Raw genomic sequence first — 23,276 nt, forward strand, 5'->3', positions numbered from 1 at the left:
CCCCGTCGTGATTGGCTCTAGGTCTCTTACGAAACGATGCTTAAGCGGCGAGGCAGTGGGCGAATGCATCTCGCACGTCCACCAAGCCACAAAAGAGACGCTGCACAACGACAGGGAGAAAGCGAAGGGATGGCTGTCGCGCGCTTCGAGTGCAGTGCGAGACCACGTTCAAGAGGCAAGTTTGGCGTATCAGGCACACACAGACGACTACTGGGCAGCTTTGGCAAACCGCACACGAAGGACATCTGGATTCCTCGACCACGTTTATGAAGGTGACCCTCATCCATTTGCTGTTCAAAGACTTACACGTGCTTTCTTCCTTGGACAAGAAGCGTCCAATATGGATCGGCACTTTGAGCTGACGGCTGTGCAAAGGCACGGGTGAGCTGTGAAGCTCCTTGAGAAGCCTTGACGCTTTGACTGGCAAAGTCACATTGCAGTGGTCTTGAAGATCAGGCAATAGACGCATTGACTCAAAAGCGATACTGCGACAAAGCAGCGGTATCGAACTGTACAACATTTTCTCGAGCTTCATTGCGGTCACTGCTCCGCTCTCAACCACCTGTGTGATACTCGTCTGTGTCAGCCAATCATCATGTATCTGCAATGCACGCGGTCTCAACTCACCATGTAGCGTGCTGATCAGTGTGACTTGGTCGCCGTCTTCAAGAGGAGCATCTAGCTCGCCCATCAGCTCCCAATCCGTATCGTTGATGAGGACGAGCATTCCAGCTCGACTTGCGTATTCCATGTGGTGAGCGAGACGCGAGTGTGAATCGGACTGAGCTCGAAGCGAACGTACGAAGAGTCCATTGAACAACTCACACGCCTTCTCCATCGCAGAGCATCTCTTCCCTCTCGGCTACCAGATGAGTCTTGACGTGCCAAACAAGATAACGCATATCGATAGGCTTGTCCGAAGCTGGTACGCCTAGCTTGGCATCGTGTGCCGCTGCCGAACCGGCCGACCGCGAAGCGTCGACCGCGTCCATCAGATCGGAAGACGGTTTGGACTTGGCTGACCAGCCGATGGGCACGTGGGTTGGGAGACGCAGCTTGTGACTTCGTGCTTGCGGAGGATGCGTGATTTGTTCCAAACCTCCACTGTTGGAATGAAAGGGCGATCTCACATTCAGCGCACTCGCTTCTGAAGAAAGCGTGCAGCGCCTCGTGCCTGCTCACCCAAACTCTAGATTGACCAAGATCGTGGAAGCGCTGCTTGAAGCCATGATGTATGCCGTCACCGTGGTCTTCTCCGGAAAGGTTGGGTCTCGAGCTCAGACCGATGTTGGGCCGCAATCAGTGACTCTCACAGTGTAGACATCCAAATTTGTCGCGATCGAGCCGCACACTCGGAGCTTATGGCCTTTCTGGAGATCTGCAAGACACCGAGACTCTGACCAGCTTTCTAAACTTGAATATACTTTCGCCTGCTTGAGGCTTGCGGCTTGAGGCTTGCAACCTTGTTCTTGTTCGGATGAATTGCAACAAGTGACCTTTTCTGAGCTGGGCTTCTCAAATAGTGCCAGCAGTCCGCGACCTTGAAATTGGTAAGCTCGATCTCTAGGTCATGTTGTGGACGGGAAGCAAGGCTCGAGTTGAAGGAAGGCGGGGTCCGGTCACGAACCCCAAACAAAATGTTCGGACTTGTTGCGTCACGTGACCCGCATCACGCTACTCGCAGATCACGATCCTTGAATTTGAATTCACGATTCACTGATTGGTGATTCAAGATTCAAAATTCTTGATTCTGATTGAAAGTCAAGAGCACAAAGTTCGCGCCTCGTGATCACATCGCAACGACTGCTCCAAAGGTGATGCGCATCATCGCTTTCATCCACCTATCCTTCAGACCCTCGCCTCGCACGAACGCATACAATTTAAATTCGTTCTTGCCATTTGCAGTGCCACACAAGAGCTGCGTCTCCGATAAACTAGCGAGTCCCAGTCCAGGGAAGGCAGTCTCTCTCGTATCTAAGGACCCCCACGCTTCATCTCGCATACGACAGGGCAAGCTTGCAGACCTCGCTGGCCCGGACAAGGCTCATTCGACGGATCGGCTGGCTTGAGGCATCCTCTGCAACATCACAAGTCCACCTTGCAAGCGCTTCGATCTAGCGGACGCGTCATCCCAGGCCTGGATCACTAGCGCATCCCGCCATCGCATATCTTCCTCCTCTCCTCGCCACTGCCCTTCTGCGCTCAAAGATCAACAAGGATGTCCTACTTTCTTCCACACCTGCCATCAGGCTGGCACGTGGATCAAGCCATCGTGCAAGAAGAGGAAAGAGTAGTGGTGATCAGATTTGGAACGGATTCGGATGCTACTTGCATGGCCATGGATGAGATCTTGTACCAGTGCTCCGAGAGGGTAAAAAATTTCGCAGTGATTTACCTGGTGGATATCACCCAGGTGCCTGATTTTAACAAAGTGAGTGCGCAACGCGATAGATCCTCTTTCGGAGCACCCGTATGCGGTTGATTGCCTGAACTAATTCGCGCATCTACCCGCCAACATCCCCTTCATCACAGATGTACGAGCTGTACGATCCTTGTTCCGTGCTGTTCTTCTTTAGGAACAAACACATCATGATCGATCTGGGAACTGGAAACAACAACAAGATCAATTGGGCACTGGAAGAGAAGCAGGAGTTCTTGGATCTGTGCGAAGTGGTGTACAGAGGTGCTAGCAAGGGGCGAGGTCTGGTCGTCAGCCCTCGAGACTATTCTACCCGGTTGAAGTACTGAGTGATGCATTGCTGGAGGGAATCCTTGTTGGCGTCCAAGGCGTAGGCTTCGACTTTGTGAGATGTAGTCTTTAAGCATTCCAGGCTCAGGAAACGGAGAAGGACGACCAAGTCAGACCCACTCTCAACGGCGGCTTCGTAGCCTTCCAAGAAGTCGGAGCGGCATCTCGTAGAGACGACAGCGTCGCCTCCAGAGCTCACTTGTCATTCGCTTGGACCTTGCCTAGTAGAGCTGATTCGCGGTGTATCGACGCCCGCTGACAATTGCTCAGCAGAACACAAGCCTGCTGCAGTCCCAACACGTAATATGTTTCTTGCTGTATCACGAGCTCCTACCACGTCACCCGTTCTCATCATATATCTTTGCGTTGGTCTGTGTGTCAGCGGGCCTCCACTGTATAGTGGATTCCACTAGAAAGACTGGAGCTATAGCCAATCGAATCCTGTGAATGCTGGAGCTCCAACGTCCGCCACTCGTGATTGCGGAGGCCTGCATGGGAGACCTGCGTAGGATGGCATCCATGGCAGCTGCATCCAATAAGCAGCAGCAGCAGCAGCGTGATTCAGATTCGCATGTGCACGGATCACGCTCATCGGCGTCCGCGGAGGACGCGTCAACCTTCGCATGCTCACAAGTTGCTGCGCCATTCATGATTCGTGGTCCGCACACGACGTGTGGAGAGGTGACGTATTCGCACTCACAAGTCACCGCCATTGTGATTCCTTTCCATTGAACCATCTTTGCTCCCGACTCTCACACTCGACTGATGCTCAATTCTCGCCACTCGGGCACATTCAACATACAAGTTCATCCTTCCTTTCGGCTCGTCGAAAGCTCTCGCCAAAAGTCGAGAATTCATCGACTCGTTGTACCGCTCTCTCTCTCTCTCTCTCTCTCTCTCTCTGTGACAACTCCCTATCTTAACTGCTGCGTAGATCGGATCTCCTCGCTGTCACACACATCCAGCATGTCAGGACCCGCAGCATCGAGCGAGGATCTAGGTCGATTGTGCATGGATGGTGAGTGATGAAGAGCGAATGATCCCAGCCTCATCGATCCTCTTTTCACCTGCCGCACTGTTCCTAGGCAATGCCAATCTCGCACTACGACACCTCTCATCTCTATCTGCCGAAGAAGCCAAATCAGCAGTGCAATCTGTCGATGTGGACGGACGGACACCACTGCATTGGGCCGTCTCTTCCCGCTCCTTTACCCGAGACTCTTTACGCTCCCTTCTCAATTACGGCGCAGAAGTGTCGAGCGTGGACAAGGGATCGGGCTGGACAGCTTTGCACATCGCTACCTCTGCATCGCACGCGGATGCGGTGGATGAATTGCTGTATCACGGAGCAGAGGTGAATGCGAAGACTCCGAAGGGCTTGACCCCTTTGCATTATGCGGCCAGCAAAGGCTTGACGGATATCGGAAGAGCATTGCTCAAGGCAGGTGCGCTGGTCAATGCCAGGGATAATGCCAAGCAATGCCCCATGTGAGTCGAGCTCAGTGAAGCTTGCGCCCTAGCAAGCGGGAGCGAAATGTGATGCGCGGTCTGTGAACGAGTTCGCTAGCCCTGCTGCTCGTGATGCTGAATTCGCCCCTTCCATCATAGACATCGAGCGGCGTCAAATGGTCACGACGCTTTCATTCGCATGCTTGGCAAGCCTCCAGCCAGAGCGGACGGAACAGCTCACGAAAAGACCAGGGTCAAGTGAGTGTCGTGATCAGCCGTCGTTGAGCACAGCCTAAACGTTGGCAAACGTCTTTTGCATGACGCAGTCCTGCCGATCGACTAGGCAACACTCCGTTGCATCTCGCATTGGGTAGGTGGCCTGCCAACCATTTGCGCATCTTCTTTCGCGACTCGCACCTCACCGCGTCGACTCCTTCCCCCCCTCCCACCCGCTTTTCCCTCCCTTCCGGCAGAATCGGCTCACGGCAACACGGCTGTGATTCTGGTCGAAGAGCTCGGGGCTGACAGATCGAGGATCAACGAGGATGGTTTGACAGCTGAACAGATGGAAGGGGTGGGCGGTCAAGAGCAGAAGAGGGTGTTGGATTACTTTCGAAGCAGCGTAGGAGTGGAGGATTGAAGGGACAGAAAGTGAAATACATGCGTGGCTTCATTACTCCGGGGTGAGACACGTCTGCTGTAATCAAGTCGCTTCGGAACTCCAGCGATCTGTCGAACCAGCTGCGTGACCTCGCAAGGAGTTTCTGCGAAGCTCGCCGATCTCTAGGGTACGCCCCGCCGTTCAACCAGACTACTCCTAGCCCTCACACCGCACACACACGCCCAAGCATCACTTCTCTCCAGGTCGCTTCTCCCCCCTCACTCTCTTTCCATTTTGCACCCGAGGACCCCACCTGAGTAAGGGGTAGCAGAAAACGCGGTCAGCTCAAGGCTTTGCGATGAGGCTCGGGACTGCGCTAGTGCTGGACGAGAATGGAGCGCGCATAGATTTGATGCTCTGTCCTCGACCACTCACCCTCTGTACATTTTCGGCTTCTTCGGCTCGATGATGGATTCAGCAAGTGCGGATTTGGAGTCCGCGCGCTGCAAGCACCAATGGATGTATCTGATGCGAAGACGTAGTGCATGCAAGCGTCAGTGATGGTCAGAAGACCCTCCGGCGCATGACGATCAAGGCTCACTTTCTCATGCGCGTGGCCACACCCGCATCCTTGAGCAGCTTTGTAGAGGCGGAAGCTACGAGCGGAGCATCTTGACCTTCTTCGAGCGCTTGCAAGTCTTCCTTTTTGACGCCAACAGGTCTTTCCCTCAACGCATCCACCACTTTGCTGTTCCCGCTCAAATCCTCCCTTGCCGGAGGTCTAGCGATGGTGCTAAGAAACTCCTTGACACCTATTCTTTCGCCCTTTTCAGCAATGTCGCCGCTTCTTCCTGAGCGTTTGGCATTTGCGCGCTCGACCTCTTTAGGCGTTGGTGCTTTAGGGAAGAGCGTCTCTTTCAAGGCTCTTCTTCTACTTCTGAACAGCGCTTCCATCCCATCCTCGAACCCCGTTCCCTTCTCTGATTCGACGTACCGATGCAGAGCTGCGGGAAGGAGCGGTGTGTGGGGATTGATGGAGCGCGCTAGTCGGGAAGATTGGAGGATCAGAGAACGTGGGATACGCTCCTCTCGTGGGTCGAGAGGATGAATGCGGGGCAGGATTCGTTTGTTGGTGTTGGAGACGAAGGAGATCGGTGCTGCTCGACCGAGCACTTTCAGCCGAGCTTTGATCGCGTCCGACATCGTGGGGTTTGTGTGAATGGCAAGAGGCGGGACTGGGAAGCGCGAGATGCTTGAAGGGATGTAAGTCATTCGAGCGCCTGGCTTAAAAAGAGAACGTTCCTCGTCTCACCCTTCCGTACAGTTCAGAATCTTGAGTCCCACTCACGACTTTACCACGGTGCATCCATCGATCGCCTTGAGGGCAAGAACTCGTGACTCTTAACTCTTCTGACTCTTGAGTGACGCGACGAATTGGCCAGGCGCGTCACGTGTTTCTTGAAAAGCTTCGCCGGCGCTGGGCAAAGTCGTGCGAGTCTGCGGGCGGGCCGGAGCCCGACGGCAAGAGCAGCGCGCGCTCACATTCATTGATTCAAGATTAAGGTTTCGAATCAATGATGAGTGACTTTGACTACTCTTGTGACTAATGCTTTGCGCAGTGCTGAAGTGCTGATGCATATGGATGCATGCATGTGATGCATATGGGTGTTTCTTTCAAATCACGAATCGTGAATGGTAAATCGTGAATGTAGATCGACCTCCAGCTCACGATGGCAGCAGATGCCGCTTTACCGTACATGCAACCATTCACGAGTGCTACTCACGACTGATGAGTCGAGAAGTCACCTGCGTATCGCAAACACCATCCCTTTCAACATTCGACTCGTTCGTCGTTCCTCATTACGCCTGTCCGCCGTTCGGATTGCACTTTCTGGCCGCTGAAGTCAGCCATCGATTCAACACCAGCATTTATCGCTGGCTCCACCTGACGCCTCTCACGACACACGGCAGGCAGGAGCACCAGGCCGCCTGTCCTCAAGGCACGATGCTCGCGTAGCCAGCAGACTTTCACAACACGACAGCTCTCGGAGCGCAGCACAATCACTCATCCCAAGACATGTCGTTCAATTTCAAGTGGCCCACATTCTCGGCCGAGTTTCATGCTGATGCGGCGAGGATGCTGGATGGAGCGCTGAACAGGGGCCAGAAGCCAAAAGTGATCGCTGACGATATTCGCGTGAGGGAGTTGGGCATGGGAACCATTGTGAGTGCTAGAGAGCAGGGCAGCATAGCGTGGAATGTGCGATGGCTGAGCGCTCTGTTTCAAATCGCTTACACCCCCTCTCTCGCTCGCATCACGCAAGCCGCCCGAGCTGGAAATCCTCGAGATTGGCGATCTCAGCACGGATCGATTTCGAGGCATTTTCAGGTTGACGTATGCTGGGGATGCGCACTTGGTGCTCAGCACAAAGGTGCAAGCCAACCCTTTGGCCCCTTCCTCTCGACCCGACACTTCGCTCGGCATATTTCCCGAATCGGATCGCGGCATCCTCTTTGCAGCTGCTCCCCTCATCGTGCCCATGCAGCTCAGATTGTCGGCAGTGAGATTGCGAGCCATCGTGGTGCTCGTAGTCAGCAGACAAAAGGGAATCACGCTGGTATTCAAGAACGATCCTCTAGAAAGCGTCGATGTCAGCAGCACATTCGATAGCGTGGCCGTCATCCAGAAATATCTGCAAAGCGAAATCGAAGGTCAATTGAGGGAAATGTTCAGGGAAGATTTGCCGGGCATCATACACCGCTTGAGCCAGAAGTGGTTGAGTGGCGAGAGCAAAAGGGTCAGCGGAGAGATAGGAAAGGAGGATGGTGGTGGGGGTGGTGCGAGTGCTCTGACAGCCACTGCGCAGGGGCCCGCCACCTTCGGTACTGTCAAAGCGCAACAAGTAAACCCACTCGACTCGGAGCGTACGGATGCAGACGTCAGAGAAGCGCCAGTGCCGCGCTCCACTTCGCACCCCCACGCGCTGGCCAGGGAGACTGCTTCGCCGGCACGTCGAGGTGCTGCTTTGCCCGCCAACGCAAGCAATAAGAAGCGAAGCGAGTCCAGATCTAGAGTGTCCACACAGAATGCAGCCACCACGAGTGCAGCCGGCACTTCACCGCCAAAGTCGGTCAGAGCGTCGGGTCGCAGGGGCGCGAGGGGACACAATGCGAAAGCAGCCTCGACGTCGGCAGCGCCCATTGGAGGCGAGTTGACGCGCGATGGATCCGAGCCCGCTTGGCGCTTCGCTTTTGGCACTGATTCGGTCACAGCTGCAGACGACAGTCCTCGAACGAAAGTATCGACCGGAAGCATGTATGGTTTGGAGGAGGAAGGCCAGATGGCTTACGACCCGACTTATGGACTCAGACCTGACGCTCTGAGAGCTCCGGTGGGCAGCACCTATTCAGGTCTGGCCAGATTGGCCAATTTTGGAAAAGGTGGCCTCAGAGACTTGGCGAGAGGACCCGACTCTGATGCTGGTGATGCTTCGAGTGCAGGTGCAAGGGAATCGAAAGCGCGGAGAAGCACTGGGGTGGGATTGGAGTGGACTGGCAATAGCTACAGCCCCGATGCAAGTTCTGTGCTTGCTAGAGCGGCGCACAACGACTTGGAAGAGGAGGCGGAGGAAGAATCAAGACGAGATGGCTTGGAGGACGAGGCGCAGGAAGGAAGCTCATCGCCGGCTAGCGATATCCAGACGCTGGACAATCTCGAATTGGAAGATATGGACGATGTTCTGGAAGCGGAGGATGAAATGCCACATGGACCGGATTCGGAGAGTGAAGGCTCGGTTGAGGTAGATCCGACTGAAGAGGCTAGAGGCGTGGATCCCGAAAGGTTCGGATACCCTCGACCTAGATCGGAGAATGCATTCGAGAGCAGCGCGAAACCTAGAAGACCTGCTTCTTTGTTTGCGAGGGCTTTGGAAACAAATTCTCCTTCGGGCACGCTGCGCGGAAGCGTGCGACCGGCTTCGGCGGTGGGTGGCAAGCGTGGCAATTCGGTCAGATCTCACTCTATGCACGGACGGCCGCCTAGCGAGTCAGGCTCAGCCAAGACAAATAGAGCTTCCAATTTCACGCTTGGCGACACTTCCATGAGTTCTCAGCAACCGCGCGTGTTTCATAGCGCTTCTCAAATCCAACCTCCCGAAGTGTCGGACGAAGATCCGTACGAGGATCCAGAGGACAGAGAAGCACGTTTGGCGGCTCAGATTGCAGAGAGGGCACGATCTCTCAAGACTGTCAGTGCTGCGCCTAGCAGCACTGTCAAAGGAGGCGCCGGCGGCGGTGGCAGAGCCGGAAGCATCAGAACCCTGAAGGGGGCGACGAGCAGGAGTAACATCGGCAGTCCGGCTGTTGAGCCGACTCGCGAAGCGGATTGGTTCGGTTCGACTAGGTCTAGGCTTCGCATGCCACCTACTTCGCCCTGGGCCGAGGACGACGTAGAGTCTGACAGCTACGTTGGCGATGATTTGAAAGCCGAAGTCCAAGGGCAAGAGGCAGAGTCCGAGCTGGAGCTGTTGTCCGAAAGGGAAGACAGCGCACACTTGCCTCGCTCCGCTTCCAACAACTCGCTTTCAGGTGGAGAAGGTTCTTTGGCAACGCTTGAGCCCGAGCCTATGGATCCGCGCTCCAACACTTATAAGTCGCATGTGTACAGGCATCGGGTAGGCGGAGTCTACAGACCTGGGTACGGTTCCGAGACGGCTAGCGTCTCTGGCTCTTATTCTGGCACAAGCGATTCGAGAAGCCGATCGAGTGCTTGGAACAGGTCCAGCAACGTGTCGCAAAGCGGATGGGGCGTCGCGCCTTCGCTCAGCACGGCTCCCACAAGCACTCATCCGACGGGTAACATGTCCAACGAGCACGTAGGCGATGTGTCGCACGGAAGCACGATCAGAGGCGTTTCTTCGCTGAATGCAGCTGGAGCCGGCGGCCGGAGAAGCCCGGCTGGACCGCCTGGTCATAGAATGACCATCGATGCGTCTAGGCACTTGGCCGACCTGGTCACCTCCAATCATACGCTGAGCCCTTATACCCGTACGCTAGACACGCGAGGCTTTACTGTTCGTAGCGCTCCCGTCACTCCGGGAGGCAGCGGATCCAGCACGCCCATCACGGGCGCTTCTTCCGCTGCTTATGCTGGGACGGCACCTCTTTCGATGCAGCAGGTGCAATCTCAAAGATTGGCCAGGATGGGCTCGTACGACAGTCGGTCGGACTCGCACGACGCTGCTGCTGCGCAGAGACCCGGGCCTCCTCGGCGAAGAAGAACCTTCAAGTTGGGCGGGTCGGCCAAAGATGACCCACAAGCATCGGATGCGAAGGTAGCGCTGTCAGATCAGAGGAGGAGCTCTTACCCTGCCCTGGATGCTCGCAGCACGGCCAGCGCGCCTCAAAATGCTGCGCAAGCCAGACCGGACTGGCAAAGATCCGATTCGGGAAACTCGACGAGACTCGCTTCGCCAGCAATGCAGATGCAAGAGGATGGTAGCAGGCCTGGTCTGGACAGACATAGGAGCTTTAGACCTCCTAGCGAGGCTGCTAGAGCTGCTGCGAGCAGATGGAGCGCGATCCGAGAATGAGAGGAAAGCGTTTCCTCTTGTCGTTCCTCTTCCTTTGACCCCGAATGAGGTGTCGAATGGAGCTTTGCAATTTGCACGGCCCCCCATTCGGCCGCGCGCTCAGCTTCTCACGCCACATCTAACAAGTCATCCTCTGACGATGGCCTTTCATTTGCAACTTGACTTTCACGCTATTTCATCTTGTTTCATAGTATACCACCCTTCAGCATCAATCGATGAAGCTCCAAAGCCATCAGTGACATGATGTGTGCTGATGCTTGTGCAGAGGAAGTAAAGCGGAGGGAAGCGTGATCCGCGTCTACCTTCTAGACATTTGCTGAGTCTGCTCGAATTGATCCACCATCTGTGCACGTGGAGGGGACTGCTAAGTACCGAGCCGCTATGCTTGAGCGAAACACCTCGAACCAGAGACTTACGCCTTCTGCCGCATCGCGCATCTCCGTGGCCATGCGGTGCACCTCTGTGCCCGGCCTGTTATAGATCAGACTGTTGGCAAACATGTGATTCAAGGCTCTTCTCAGTTGTGCAGAGTTGACAATCTGACCGTCTTTGACTTTGGAACGGATCGTCTTGAGGTCCAGCGGATGTCTCACGAGCTGGTAATAGTCGGGCGCATCCTGCATCGAGCCGGTCGTCAAGCGTCAACTACCTCGTCGAGACAGCACCAACCGACTCGCGAGCCGACTCACCTGCTCCTTGATGGGATTGTGAAACAGGTTGCCGTGCGTATGGTTCGAAACCTCGTCCAAAAGCATCAGCAGCATCTTTTCCTTTTTCCTCCTCGCCTTTTCCTTGTCATCCTTTTTCGCACTAGGTCCAGTCGATCTCTCTCTTCCACTGTCCCTCGAGGCGACAGACGAAGCCCTGCCTCTTCCACCTCCTCTGGACGGCCTCCTCGAAGAGACGGGCGATAGACTGACCGAAGCGCGGGTTGCTGCATCTTCTTTCTCCTTGTGCTCCTCGAGACCAATCGTAGACTGAGATCTTTCGCGAGTCGCAGAAGCTCGTTGCTGCTCATCTTCGCTCTCAACTTTGGTCACGGTCTCGCGAGTCTCGCTCGGGCTTGCCTTGCGAGAACGTGTGCTGCGCGTGGGTCCTGCGCTCACCGGCGTAGGTGGCACAGACTCGTCGCCAGCCAAAGAAGCCCTTCCGCTACGCCTCAACTGCTTGGAGGGCCCGGGGGTTGACGGTGGAGCCGGAGTGCTCGCGCTTGTCGCAGACTGAATTTTCTCGAGATCACCTTCCACATCTCTGGATGACGAGTCGGTCCTGCCGCCCCTTCGCGGCCTACCCACAGTGGGCGTAGGCGGTTCTTCCGCTTCAGCGACAGTATCCTCGGCAATCGTTTCGACCGGTCGATTGGTCGACGCGCGAGTGCGTTTTCGCGCTGACTGCTCAGCATCTCTCGTTGCCGGTATATCCACAGCCTCCGCAGCTCTCTTTCTCTTCTGTACACTGCTACCAGCCCGCTGAGGGGTCGGCCTGGACGGAGAGGACTCGTGTCGCTCCTCGTGTTTCGTAGCTTCGCTCTCCGATCGCGTTTCCTTGCTCCCTGACGCCTCTTCTTGTCGTGACGCGCTTTGTGATCGATCGTCGGTGGCTGCGGGGGACGCGCTACGGGAACCTGACAATGTCCCGGATCGACGTCGAAGTGCAGACACAGACGGTGCAGGGCTCGCAAGCGAAGAGCCATCCGTCACAGTCCTCTGCCGTGGGCTCGCTTTTGGGGTACTCGGGCCATCTTGCGTCAGTACGACAGCGGGAATGGCGCCCGGTTGCTCGGCTGACGAAGTCGACGTTTTGATAGGAGGTGGTATCGGTCTCTTGCTCTGAGGTCCTGCAATGCTCGTTTCGGCGGGCTTCACAACAGCAGCGGCGCCTTCATCAGGGGACGCAGCGGCTGACTTGGGGATGGCAGTGTCCACCATGGCGGTGGATGCTGGCGCCGAAGGCTCAGGAGGTGCTTCCGAGGTCTGTTCGGGCGAGTCTGTGGATCGTTCCGGAGCTTCGTGGGCCTCGGCTTCCGTTGCGCTGATTTGTGCAGGCTTTGACGGTGCAGGGCCAGCCGTGGTGCTGGTTGTGGAAGTCTTGACCTCGTTCGACGCGACAACAGCCTCAGCGTCGCCGTCCGCCTGAACGACGCTCTCCTTTGCAGCACTGATTGCCCCATCATCATGCTCGCTAGCCTCTTTGAGTGCCAGCTCGGCACGTAATGCATCGTCGCGAGCACCCGTCTTGACGGCTTCGACTTCCTGTACGAGCTCTCTATCCGAAGCCAAGGAAAAGGTGTCGCCCACTCAAATGAATTCAGCAAGGTCTCGAGGTCGAGCAGCATATGAGTAGCTACATACCGAAATTTGTCCTCCTTTTCTTTGATCTGATTTCTCAGCTCGAGTAGACGCTCGGCATACAGCAGTTGAGCCAACTGCAATTGGCTAGTCTTATCCGTTTTTGGTGCTGCAGCACGGCTTTCCTTATTCTTGGGTGTGGTCTGCACAGCGTTGCCTTCCTCGTCCTCTTGAGTCATGCTTTGCGACTGGGATTGAGCTTGAGTCTCTCCAGGCTGGTAAACGAGACCATACATGCGCATGAGCGCGATCCAAGCCCTTTCGCATTCCCTGCTGCCAAACACCCTTCCTAGAGTGAAGCCGGCTTTAGAGACAGTCTCAATGCGGGCAGAAGTCTTGATGAGTGGGTGATTGAGCACCAGAGCGCTCACTCGAGCCCAATCGGGAGGCACTGAACCGACATGGTGCACTGCTTGAGCCAGCAGCAACTTATCACCTAGCGTCAAACGAGAGAGAGAGGATGGGGTGGCTGTTCCTGTGCTCGCTGCTCCAACGCCCGGCGAAGGCGTTGGGGAAGGAAGAGGAGCAGTTGGTTGCATTCCAGCTGAGCCTGCGAGAGACAGCAGAGGAGCAGATCCCTGCGCTGATGATGGCGCGGTGGTAACTGGCGCCATGACGATGATCCGCCAATGTGGCGCGGCGAGCTAAGATACGCAGGTAGGCTTGTAAGGAGCTCGCGTTATGAGCTCCATCTGGATGAGCTGCCCGACCGCGAGCACGATCTGTGATGTGGATCAACGTGCGCAGCGCGATACGCGGCTCAGTTGCGAGTCTAGGAAAGAAGGTTGGATGGCGGAGGCAGTGCGAACCAAATAAGTGATAGGCACCTCGCATTTCTTAATTTGAATCTTGAATGATCCGTGAATCACGAATCCAGAGAATAGCATGCGGGGCTGTGAGCAGCAACCACGAACTTTCATGTCTGCAACGACTCCAAAGTGATTGCGAGCGGTCGTTGCACGTGAGCGACGCGTCGCGCGGCAAGTCGGGGTGGTTCATTCGTGATTCAATTCTGGCTTCTCTCTCCTGCATACACACTCGATCGTCAGCGCGCAATCAGCCACCATCACCGCTCAATCAATCGATCACAATCCTGCAACACGCTCAGCTTCCATAATGTCGTATCCGCGCGCCTCTTTCTACCCTCAAGCTGGGCATTTGGCCCCTGCAGCATCCGTCAACACGGTTCCCTCCGCCTCTTTATCCAGCTTGGCCAGCTGCGTATCGAGCGTGGAGTTGAGCTGCGCGACGGTAAGTCTGATTTGATGTCTCGCCACTTCCCTAAACTACCGTCGACATCTACAAACAGCTCACTGACAGGACGCTCCTCGATCTTGCGCAATGCCTTCGCGCTTTGTGCCTTCAGCTCGAATCCAGCGTATCCATGCTCTCTGCCTCCACAGCCGATTTCGACAGGCTGTCCAAGGTGCTGGCGTCCAAGAGACATTTCGATCTCGTTTCAGAGGCGGACATTAGGAGCGCAAGGAATCATCTGAGCGCCGAGATCGCTCCTCAGCTACGAGAGCTCATACCGATGGCCGAGCAGGCTGTGCAGAGGGAAGAGAGGATTGTGAAAGCTTTGCGAACCAAGGTGAGCCCGTATGCCTCGCATGGCTGTTCGTCTGCATGCGAACTGACCCCAATCGTACGCTCAATGAAATGGCCCCATGCATCACATAGCACGCGCAAGTCACAGCCAGACACGCCCAATTGGCAGCTCTTCACGCGCCCGCTCAGCTTCGTAAAGGAACGAGCGGTGTGGCAAGTCACTTGATAGCAGAGGTGGAAGCCAAGGAGAAGCGCGTACTGGCTTTGCAGAACAAGAAGCTGGAGCTGAGCAGAAAGGTGGAGCAGCTCGAGAGAGAGGTGGAGAAAGAGGTGAGCTGCTCAGAGGTTCTTGCGCATGCTTTGGTCTGCAGGATCGCGCCTCGTTCTTGCACTCATGATCATGCTTGTACGCCGTCCACACTTACCCAGGAGCTTGAGGCCGCCCTTCACGCACCCATGTCTGACCTTTGATCTGTGGGGACTGTTTGTGTCGCAAGAAATTGTTGTACTATTACCACCATCAATGCAGGCTAGACGCTTCAGGCGATCAGCAAGACGGTCCGGAGCTAGCTCCTGCAGAACAAGGCTCGTGTAGTGTTTGTATTGCGAAGTGGTAGATACAAAAGAATGTTGGGACGTGACGATATGAGATAGCTTATGTCGATTATGCTAGCGGGAATGGAGACGCTCGTCGACGAAGACCGAGGTCAAGCCAAGTCGCAGAAACTCTGAAAGCCAAGAAAAGTTGCAAAGGAGCTCGAGACTGGTGGGAGCATGCTAAGCTCAGAAGAAGCCCATGTCCTCCTCTGCGTCAAGATCCTCTTCGTCCCCATCGCCCGCAGCAGCCCTAGCAGCGTCCAGCTCTTCTTGAATGTTGATCTGCCTGCCACCAGCCCCACGTTGTCTGAGAACACGCTCAGAATACTCTGATCGTAGCATTCCAGACTCATCATTGGTTTGCTCAGAATTTGCACCCCCACGATTGTGTGCAGATGATGTACCGACATCCTCGCCTGTACGCTGGCTGACGGATCGTAAAGGAGCCTGCGAGTGCTTCGCAGAAGCTTCGTCTTTTGATGCTTTTGCCTCGGCTTCAGCTGCTGCTGCTGCTGCAGACGCGGCTTGCTGGGCTGCGATGGCATGCTTCCGACCTTCTTCAAGTAACGCCGCGGAACGGATCAAGTTGTCGCGAGCATCAATAGCTGCCCGGCGTCGAGACTCAATTTCTGGGACGAGCGTTCCTACGAAGAGCAAGAGGGGCAAGACCACGTATGCATAGAATCCATGCGAGAGCCCGGTAGGTCGCGCGGGTGGTGGTCCTGTGGGTCGATCTGTGGGTGCATCGTGTGCAACTAATCCCAGCTCGGCGTCCTCCTGAGCCAAGTTCAGATAAGCCAGGCGTTCGATCCAGTACGATGGTTGAGATGACGCCTGCACTGTGAAGCGTCTGGGCGCGCGAAGCGCTGGAAGTGGTGGAATACTAGATCTAGGCTGGGCGGTCGAGTTCGGCTGCGCGCCCGTTCGATCTGTGCCACCAGGTGTCCCGGGCCGTTGCGCTTGCGCACCACGAGCTCTTCGAGCTTGGTCGAGAGCTCTTCGTGCTCTATCCTGGTTGGCTCTATCGCGCGCACGACGTCTGCGTCCAAGCATGCGCTGACCCTCGTAGATGACAAATACGCCCGCCGCTCCAATGATGCAGTATCTCTTGGTCTTGCCTGCACCTCGGGTTAGGACATAAACCAGAATGCTTAGTTTCAAGATGAGAAACGCGAGCGGTATAGCGATGACTGCGAGCTCCGTAAGAATCCTGCTCATCAAAGCCGCAGGTCGGACGATCACTCGCTGATTGTTCGCAGCGCCAGGAGGTCGGTCCAGACCCAAGCCACGTGCACCTGTCTGGGCCAGACCCCTCTGAATGGATCGGACCACAATGCGCGCATCCTCTGGATTTTGTGGCGTGAAGTTCCCGATAGCCCAACGAATATACTCAGGAGAGCGCGGATCGTTACTCGGAGGATTCTGTGAAGAAGCTCCACTAGGGCCGCTCGCATCTGTAGAAGCTTGTGAGATCGCGTTCATGTGATCCAGGGCGTATGCAAGCGTCTGGATCCTCTCGCGAATCGTGTTCAGATGCTTGTTCATGGCTCGAAGCGCCTTATTCTCTTCTACGCGCAGCAAATATGGCAGACCGCTAGTGTGGAAAGCCAATGACGCAACTGAAAGGTCAGCGTAGGCGTGGCTACGCGCGGGGTTTCAAAGCAGCTAACGGGTCCTCGACACTCACTCAATCTCCACGCGCTGATGCAATGTGCTGCTTTGCGAAGATGGCGTCAGAAGAAGCAAAGTATCGACAGAGGGCACAGGTCCCCAGCCAAAAGCGACGGCCTCGAAGTGACGAAAGTCGGCGTCCAGGGTAAAATGGTTGGGAATTTGAGTGCGGCCCTGTGTAGTGCTGCTCTTCTCGGTTGTGCTATACACGGCGTGCCAAAGTCGCTCATAGTAATCGACGTACATGTCGTGCATTCTTGTCATCGACTGCTGCAGCATTTGGTCGTTCGGTCCAGCTCGACGAAGGAGCTCGTAAAGTTTTGGCAACCTTTGCGCGAAGCGTTGGCTAGCTTGGTAAGCAGGCGCACTGCTTGCACTGGGAGAGTTGCGAGGTCCAGACTGCGAAGTTGCGTATACGGGAAAGACACCGAATGTCGGAGAGCGCGCCGGCAGTGATGTAGCAGGACGAGACGCGAATGGCGACCTTGAACGCGCTGGCGACCTTGGACGCGCAGGAGTTGTAGCACCGGATGTGACGGGCGCCTCGGCAGCTGGAGATACGCGATGGTGTGAGGATTCACGAGATAGCGACTTGGACTTGGGCAGCTGACGCATGGGTCTTGGTTCTGTCCATACATCTGGGCGGATCACGAGATGAAGCAGCACCGAGCCATCGGTCGACTGCAGATATGGGCAGCGTGGGTCAGTCACGATGCTCGAAGTGTGTAGCGATCCTGGTCCTAGTGAGCTGGAAGCGCTTGCGCTAGTACGTGACATTACTCACGCTAGTCTCCAAGCTTGCCACAAGCTCATCATCCATGAGCAGCCGACCCGCCATGATGAAGCGCATGCCTTCAGCTTTGGGTTTCCCAGCCCAATCGCGCTCTATCAACTTCTTGACCTGCACGATGGTAGTCTCCTTTCCCACAGAGAGCACACAAGGCCTATCGCCAGATGGATCAAAACAGGGACATCTGATGGAGAGCTGCACCTGATTGGCAGAGAGTGGTGTGGTCTCATGGGCACTCGAAGACGAGCTCCTCCTATCTGCTCCTGCAGGACCCGTCAACATGTCGGCCAGACGAGGTCGATGATGACTACTAGCCTCCGGGAGCGGAGAGACAGGCGCTGAGCTATCGCCCCCATCCATTGTGCTCCGACAGAGACTTGTCTCTGAAGCTCGTTCGTGCTCGCTTGAGGTTGGGCGTCCGCGGATCGTGATTTGGGTGAGCAGAAGGTGGTGGCAACGAGGCGTTGATGTGCCAGGCGAGATCGACAGTTGCGGCAGCGCCAGCAGACTCGAGAAGATCCGAGCAGACCTATAGCTGCTACTGTGACTGCTCTACTGTAGACAAGCACTCGCACTCGTGACTGGTGGCACACAAGATGTAGAGCGTTGTTGGAGACTTTGCCATCAGCTGATGTTCATCAGCTGATGAGGCCAGCTCACTTAGGGCTGGCCATGGCTCCAAAGACAACCCGAGGTGCGCACATGTGATTGTATCGGAGCGGCGGTCAACTGTTGCGGCTGCATGGCTGCATGAGAGTGCTTGGCTGCCCAGGCCGGGTTGCATGGCGTGCAGCGTTCGCGCGTGCCTGCTGATGCTGCATATGCGCTGCATGCCAATCGCTTGATCGCGGAGGCGCCATCACGACGACTGCGCATGGCGACTGTGGAGCAGCCACGGCGCCATGCAGCAGCAGCCCCAGTTAAGATGCATCTTCTCCCACTCACCACTGCTGACTGTATGGGGAGGCCTCCACGTCATCAGCAGCCCTGCCGATACATATATAGCGCCTTCGCGCCACGCCGGACCGTCCCCCATCGCACCTCTATTTACATATTCACGGTCGGCTTCCAATCAAGAATCATCTACGCTGCGCCTCCGCGAGCCCTTGTCCGGTCAAGCGTCTCGCTATAATCTGCAGGCGCTTCTCGAGTGGAGAGGGCCTCAAGAGTGCAGTCAGACACCACACGCAAGATCAGCCACGCTTCGTTTAGGTTCCCAGACCACTTCGCACCTCGTCGCTGCCCAGCTGCCACTGACACAAAAGGCTACATACAGCCTTCGAGCCGCCAACAGTCTTGATTTACATTCAAATGGCGCTCAAAGGCACACTCAAGTAAGATGAGGCGGTGGTAATGTCATGATTATGGACACATGCAGAGGTCGAGAAGAACAGCCAGGGTTTGGATATGAAGGTGTCTTATCAGCGACGTTCTCGCATAAGGTAGTGCACGGCAAGACCTAGAATGAGCAGGTGGGCTAGCAAGAAGCCCAAGGCGAGAACAAGAAGATTCCTGTAGTAGGCGTTGTCTGTGAATCCAAAGAGCCCGGGCGCGACCAGGCTGACCGGGGTGTTGATAGCTACGCCGCTCAAGTTGTCAACAATCGATAGCCCTTCTAGTTCGTTGGTGCCCACAGCTTCCAAGGCGTAACGAATCGGACAGAGCCAGGAAAGCCACCTGAGCACTTTGGGGAGAGTCTTGACATTGAGCAAAAAGCCAGCAAAGCCGAGCTGGAAGATGAGGAGAAGTCCCGCGCAGAGAATGGCAGTCGATAGGTTTCGGAACAGCACGCCAAGAATGGCATTCGTGATGCCGGCATCGCACGCAAACACAATCGTGATAAGCATGAACTCGAAGAAGCGTGCGGCATCGTGCGCTAGACCAACCTGGAAAAGGAGTTATTTGGCTCGCACGTTCAGCGAAACCTGTCAAGCCAATCAAGGCGAATGCAACACTCACCATCCAATAGATGATGATTGTCAGAATGACGGCAGGAATGGCTCGCAGGAAGAAGAGGTCGAATGCGAGGTGCGAGACAAGCCAGGGCAGAGGGCCGTACATTCCCGAGCCGCGCTCGCGTTCCATCAAGGTCCTTGCCGCATTGATGCCGGTAACGGCCGAAAGGGCAGAGAAGGCTAGCAAGAGGAGAGTGAAGAACTGGCGGCGGAGGCAGGCCAAGGTTAGCATAAAAATACAAGAAGCATAAAGGCTGAGACGATCGCTCACCATCGATCCTACACGGTTCTGGAAGCCTGTGCAATATCACGAAGAAGAGAAGCGATGAGCTCGATCATGCGGCAAAGCTACCTCGTGCAGGCTCACCCCCGATGGTCAGCTTGACCTGGAAGAAAGCTCCACCAGTGAACAAGCCAAGGATCACAGCTCCTAGGATGTGGGCAACTGCGCCAGTCGGCTCGCGTTTGGTTTGAAGCCAAAGTCGGCGACACAACACCATGACTTGCGTCAGCACTTGCGTCCGCACGCCTTCGTGGATGATGCGCTTCCCTGGCACGGAGCTTTCACGACCAGTCTCCAAGCTTGTGCAAAAGAAGGGCACAAAGGACTGTCAGAGAATGTGCGCGTGGCTCGTTTGGGCGCAACCGCAATCAGACTCACAAACTCTTGGTGACAGAATAACCACGGCTACGCTTTCCACTTTCCGGACCATCCTTTGTCAAATGTAGAAGGGTCTCGGCAACGCCTTGGCCAGGCTTCAAATTGATGCCTCGCTGCGGAAAGGGGGCCATGCTTCAGCTCAAAGGTGTGGGTGGAATCTGCCGCAAGCCCACACTCACCCTGGAACAGAAGTCAATGGCCTGCTCTGGGACACCATCAAACACAACATGTCCGTGCGCAAGAACCATGACGTGGTCTGGTGCCATGAAGAGGTCCGACGATGGCTGGTGTATGGTGAGTAAGATCGTTGTTCCATGAGGGCCCGAGGCAAGATTACGCAGAAGATCCATCACTGCGCTTGCTGCCATGGCATCAAGCCCCTGTAGAATGCATGTGACATCCGTTCGGGTCAGCTTGCGCGACAAATGATCGACCAGCTCGATTCGCACGCACTGATAGGGGCTCGTCCAAGATCAAAAGCCGGGGTCGACCCACAAGTGCACATCCTATCGACACGCGACGACGCTCACCGCCGGATCTATCGTACGGAGCAAGTCTCTGTTAGCGGTACCAAAGACACCGAGTGCTTTCGATACTCACAATCCGCGCTTCTGTGCGCTTCCAATCAGTCTGTGCTGAACGCGGATCAAACCCAACACCGTGAGAACATCATTGATGATACGTGCGCGCTCTTCGCGAGTGCGGTTCTCGGGCAGTGCCAATTGGCAAGCTGCTTCAAGCGCTTCTGCGGTGGGCGAAGAATGCCATGGTGAGAGTTGTGCTCCGGCAAGAGCGACCGCACCTCCAGGTGCTTACCTCTAACTGTCAGATAGCCAGGAAGGGCGTCATCTTGGTCGACAAAGGCCAACGTGCGCTGATCGCAGGTATTAGGCTCGCCAAGGAGCGCTCCACTAGCAACAGTGTATGCGATACTGCCCCTGAAGAGCCCATCCTTCGCTTTACCAGCTAGAATTTCGACGAGGCTGCTTTTGCCTGCACCGCTCGCACCCATCAAGACCGTGAGGCTTCCAGGCTCGCACTCGCCTCCCATGGGATGCAAAACCGTCACGTCGCCGGTGTTGTTCAGCACTTCAGGATCCTCATCGATCTCCTGGAGCTCGATGGTGGAGCTATCTTTGTGTAGAACCTCGCGACGTCGTAGGCCTGAGCTGGATCGGACTTTGTACTCTATACTAGTCCAACGCAGTCCCAGAGCTCCAGGGGCATCTTGCCGAGGCTGACCCATGGCCCGTCGACGAAGAAATAGACCCCACATCAGTAGAGCTATGACCAGAGCGATCAAGATGGCTATAGCGGAAACGGCGCCAGCGACTTTGCCGGATAGTTTGCCACTGCCCCTCACGCTGAGTCGGGCAGCTTCGGCTTCCTGTGACCACAGGGTCTGCAGTGCGCTTTGCGAAACGCAACCTCCGAACAAGCAGTTGTTGAGTCGCAATCCATTCGCGCCTAGAAATTGCATGATGGTGGCGGATTTGAAGGCGCAGGTGGTCCGTGCCGAAGGATTGGCAGGATCACCATAGTCGCAGGGTAGCGAAAGGTTTCCGTCAAGTCCGTTGATCAGCTGCGGTCACCAGTGGAAGCAGGGAGAGTGAGTTTTCGGGCCAGGGGCCGCGCGTGGAAGAGGTAACGCACCTTGTCCAGCTGAAGGCCTGGCTTGCTGCAAAAGGTCGTTCCAGGAATACAGTGGCACGCTGCAGACCATCGTAATCGCGTAATGAGCTCATGTAGACAAGCAATATAATAGCTCCAAGCACGCTCACTAAGATCTTGGCACGTCCAATTGTCCGTTCCGAACTTCGCATCGGGCTGAGATACCGGAGTCGTCGTGTTCGAGGCAGAGCAGCTGCTTGCTTGGCAGTAGAATTGCTGTTTGCCGTCCAAAAACACGCTCGACAAGGCGGTTCCAGCCTGGGCGTCCCAAGGCGCCAGACCAGTAGCAGCAAAGTCGCCGGGCCCGTCATTGCCTACTTTCGTGATGGCGATGGTGAATTGAGCACCAGGAAAGACTGAGCTCAATGTCGGATTGTCGATGCTGCATTCACCATAGTGAACACTACTTGGCACGACGCGAGGTTGAGCATGGCACGACAGGGTGGACAAAGCAAGACCCTGGCCCAAAGCACTTGAAGTCGACGTTACAGCAGGGTTGCTGCTATTGTTTGCACCTACTCCCAACTCCTTGGCCAGCGAAGCGCATGATTGAGCTCCGAAACATACGTTGCACTGTCGAAGGGGCGGTAGGAGAGGCTCAGTGTTGCCCTGGTCTATTCTTAATTGGCGCTACGAGCGCGAGTGCTCACATTGATACCACGAAATCCATCTGCACAGGTCGAGCAACCAGTCAGACTGGTATTGCTAGCAAGAAATCGCTGACTCGGTGCTTGGAAAGTAGAGTTGCACGCAGCTTGACTGCAATCGTCGCCTCTCAACCCAGGCTCAAAAGGCGAGGTCAGAGAATCAGCGGTGCGCCGGGGAGTTAAGAATCATCTTACATCTCGACTCCACTCACTGGACAAGGCTGATACAGTGATAGTGGCGAATTGATCGGTAGCGGTGGCGGTGGCGGGGATGCCGGCGGGGTCACGTTCATTGCTGCGGTAGAATGAATGGATGCTTGGGATGATGGACGTTGCACATGGATTGGAGGGCTGCACTGAGTGTCGCCACACGCGGAGGTGCCATCTTATATATTCCCATGTCAAATCCTGCCACTGCCTGTCGAACATCTTCACATCTCCCCGTGGCGGCGTGGCTGGCCCCAATTTCCGAGGAGCACGTCTGCGCGACGGGCCAGACCGCGGTAGGCTTCCCTCTGCCCAGCTTGACATGGACGAGGGGCTGCGCCGTGACCCTCAGGACATGGGGGCCATTCTACTTCGGTCCAGCGCCTGGCTTCGAGGGCCTTGATTATTTTCAAGTACGGCTAGAGGAGGTACTTATTGCTTGTACATGCTCTCAGCAGCGAGGGCCTTTGAATCGATCCGTTGTATAGCTGTGTCAAGTTTGCGCCCAATGAGCTGGACTCGAAATGAAGTGCGAACTGGATTGATGAGCTCTTGCATGTGCAGACAAGAAGATGTTCAGACACATTCGATATGAGGCGGGAAAGGCTAGCTTTGGTAGAAAACAGGAATAGCAATCTGTATCCGGCACGATTCCTGATCGTCGACCACTGCCAACGCTGTCCAGCCATCCAGCTGATCGTCACTCCTCCGTTCTGTGACGGAGGAATCAAACCGCGAACAGGTCGCGCGATGCCAAATACTTGCCTCGAGCATGCATCCGCACTGGCATC

The 23,276-nt window shown here is 55.7% G+C and overlaps 9 protein-coding genes across 9 annotated transcripts; 4 read left to right on the plus strand and 5 right to left on the minus strand.

Annotated features, from left to right (window-relative positions):
* Positions 1–259: 259 nt before the first annotated feature.
* Positions 260–1,500, minus strand: IE81DRAFT_324919 (ubiquitin related modifier 1). The gene is made up of 4 exons (XM_025514367.1): positions 1,183–1,500; positions 826–1,104; positions 628–737; positions 260–562 (listed from the first exon to the last, which is right to left on the minus strand). Exons 1-4 carry the CDS (start codon positions 1,227–1,229, stop codon positions 555–557), a joined length of 444 nt encoding a protein of 147 aa, XP_025368255.1. The 5' UTR covers positions 1,230–1,500; the 3' UTR covers positions 260–554.
* A 274-nt stretch (positions 1,501–1,774) lies between these two features.
* On the plus strand, positions 1,775–3,203 carry IE81DRAFT_315666 (4A/4B type thioredoxin-like protein). The gene is made up of 2 exons (XM_025512533.1): positions 1,775–2,431; positions 2,533–3,203. Exons 1-2 carry the CDS (start codon positions 2,219–2,221, stop codon positions 2,746–2,748), a joined length of 429 nt encoding a protein of 142 aa, XP_025368256.1. The 5' UTR covers positions 1,775–2,218; the 3' UTR covers positions 2,749–3,203.
* A 309-nt stretch (positions 3,204–3,512) lies between these two features.
* Positions 3,513–5,103, plus strand: IE81DRAFT_324922 (ankyrin). Its single transcript, XM_025514368.1, has 5 exons — positions 3,513–3,767; positions 3,835–4,237; positions 4,358–4,456; positions 4,525–4,568; positions 4,672–5,103. Exons 1-5 carry the CDS (start codon positions 3,716–3,718, stop codon positions 4,836–4,838), a joined length of 765 nt encoding a protein of 254 aa, XP_025368257.1. The 5' UTR covers positions 3,513–3,715; the 3' UTR covers positions 4,839–5,103.
* On the minus strand, positions 4,724–6,143 carry IE81DRAFT_324923 (hypothetical protein). Its single transcript, XM_025514369.1, has 3 exons — positions 5,401–6,143; positions 5,235–5,324; positions 4,724–5,112 (listed from the first exon to the last, which is right to left on the minus strand). The coding sequence occupies exons 1-3, from the start codon at positions 6,069–6,071 to the stop codon at positions 5,049–5,051; spliced, it is 825 nt and encodes a 274-aa protein (XP_025368258.1). The 5' UTR covers positions 6,072–6,143; the 3' UTR covers positions 4,724–5,048.
* Positions 6,144–6,527: 384 nt separating this feature from the next.
* On the plus strand, positions 6,528–7,706 carry IE81DRAFT_337899 (hypothetical protein; the record flags this gene model as incomplete). The annotated part of the gene is made up of 3 exons (XM_025515518.1): positions 6,528–7,023; positions 7,124–7,597; positions 7,656–7,706. The coding sequence occupies exons 1-3, from the start codon at positions 6,877–6,879 to the stop codon at positions 7,704–7,706; spliced, it is 672 nt and encodes a 223-aa protein (XP_025368259.1). The 5' UTR covers positions 6,528–6,876.
* A 2,811-nt stretch (positions 7,707–10,517) lies between these two features.
* IE81DRAFT_324925 (hypothetical protein) lies at positions 10,518–13,611 on the minus strand. The gene is made up of 4 exons (XM_025514370.1): positions 12,742–13,611; positions 11,080–12,655; positions 10,807–11,007; positions 10,518–10,733 (listed from the first exon to the last, which is right to left on the minus strand). The coding sequence occupies exons 1-4, from the start codon at positions 13,350–13,352 to the stop codon at positions 10,689–10,691; spliced, it is 2,433 nt and encodes an 810-aa protein (XP_025368260.1). The 5' UTR covers positions 13,353–13,611; the 3' UTR covers positions 10,518–10,688.
* A 312-nt stretch (positions 13,612–13,923) lies between these two features.
* IE81DRAFT_324927 (hypothetical protein) lies at positions 13,924–14,802 on the plus strand. Its single transcript, XM_025514371.1, has 2 exons — positions 13,924–14,329; positions 14,419–14,802. The coding sequence occupies exons 1-2, from the start codon at positions 14,123–14,125 to the stop codon at positions 14,755–14,757; spliced, it is 546 nt and encodes a 181-aa protein (XP_025368261.1). The 5' UTR covers positions 13,924–14,122; the 3' UTR covers positions 14,758–14,802.
* A 29-nt stretch (positions 14,803–14,831) lies between these two features.
* Positions 14,832–18,036, minus strand: IE81DRAFT_324928 (hypothetical protein). The gene is made up of 3 exons (XM_025514372.1): positions 17,339–18,036; positions 16,571–17,235; positions 14,832–16,477 (listed from the first exon to the last, which is right to left on the minus strand). Exons 1-3 carry the CDS (start codon positions 17,702–17,704, stop codon positions 15,070–15,072), a joined length of 2,439 nt encoding a protein of 812 aa, XP_025368262.1. The 5' UTR covers positions 17,705–18,036; the 3' UTR covers positions 14,832–15,069.
* A 729-nt stretch (positions 18,037–18,765) lies between these two features.
* IE81DRAFT_292394 (hypothetical protein) lies at positions 18,766–22,571 on the minus strand (the record flags this gene model as incomplete). Its single annotated transcript, XM_025511957.1, has 13 exons — positions 18,766–19,230; positions 19,304–19,501; positions 19,571–19,596; positions 19,667–19,907; positions 19,975–20,073; positions 20,140–20,340; positions 20,414–20,498; positions 20,561–20,705; positions 20,777–21,542; positions 21,614–21,672; positions 21,742–22,204; positions 22,282–22,416; positions 22,491–22,571. The coding sequence occupies 13 exons, from the start codon at positions 22,569–22,571 to the stop codon at positions 18,766–18,768; spliced, it is 2,964 nt and encodes a 987-aa protein (XP_025368263.1).
* Between the last annotated feature and the right edge of the window lie 705 nt (positions 22,572–23,276).

This window comes from Ceraceosorus guamensis (genome assembly GCF_003144195.1).
Source record: "Ceraceosorus guamensis strain MCA 4658 unplaced genomic scaffold IE81scaffold_49, whole genome shotgun sequence".
NCBI classification, from domain to species: domain Eukaryota; kingdom Fungi; phylum Basidiomycota; class Exobasidiomycetes; order Ceraceosorales; family Ceraceosoraceae; genus Ceraceosorus; species Ceraceosorus guamensis.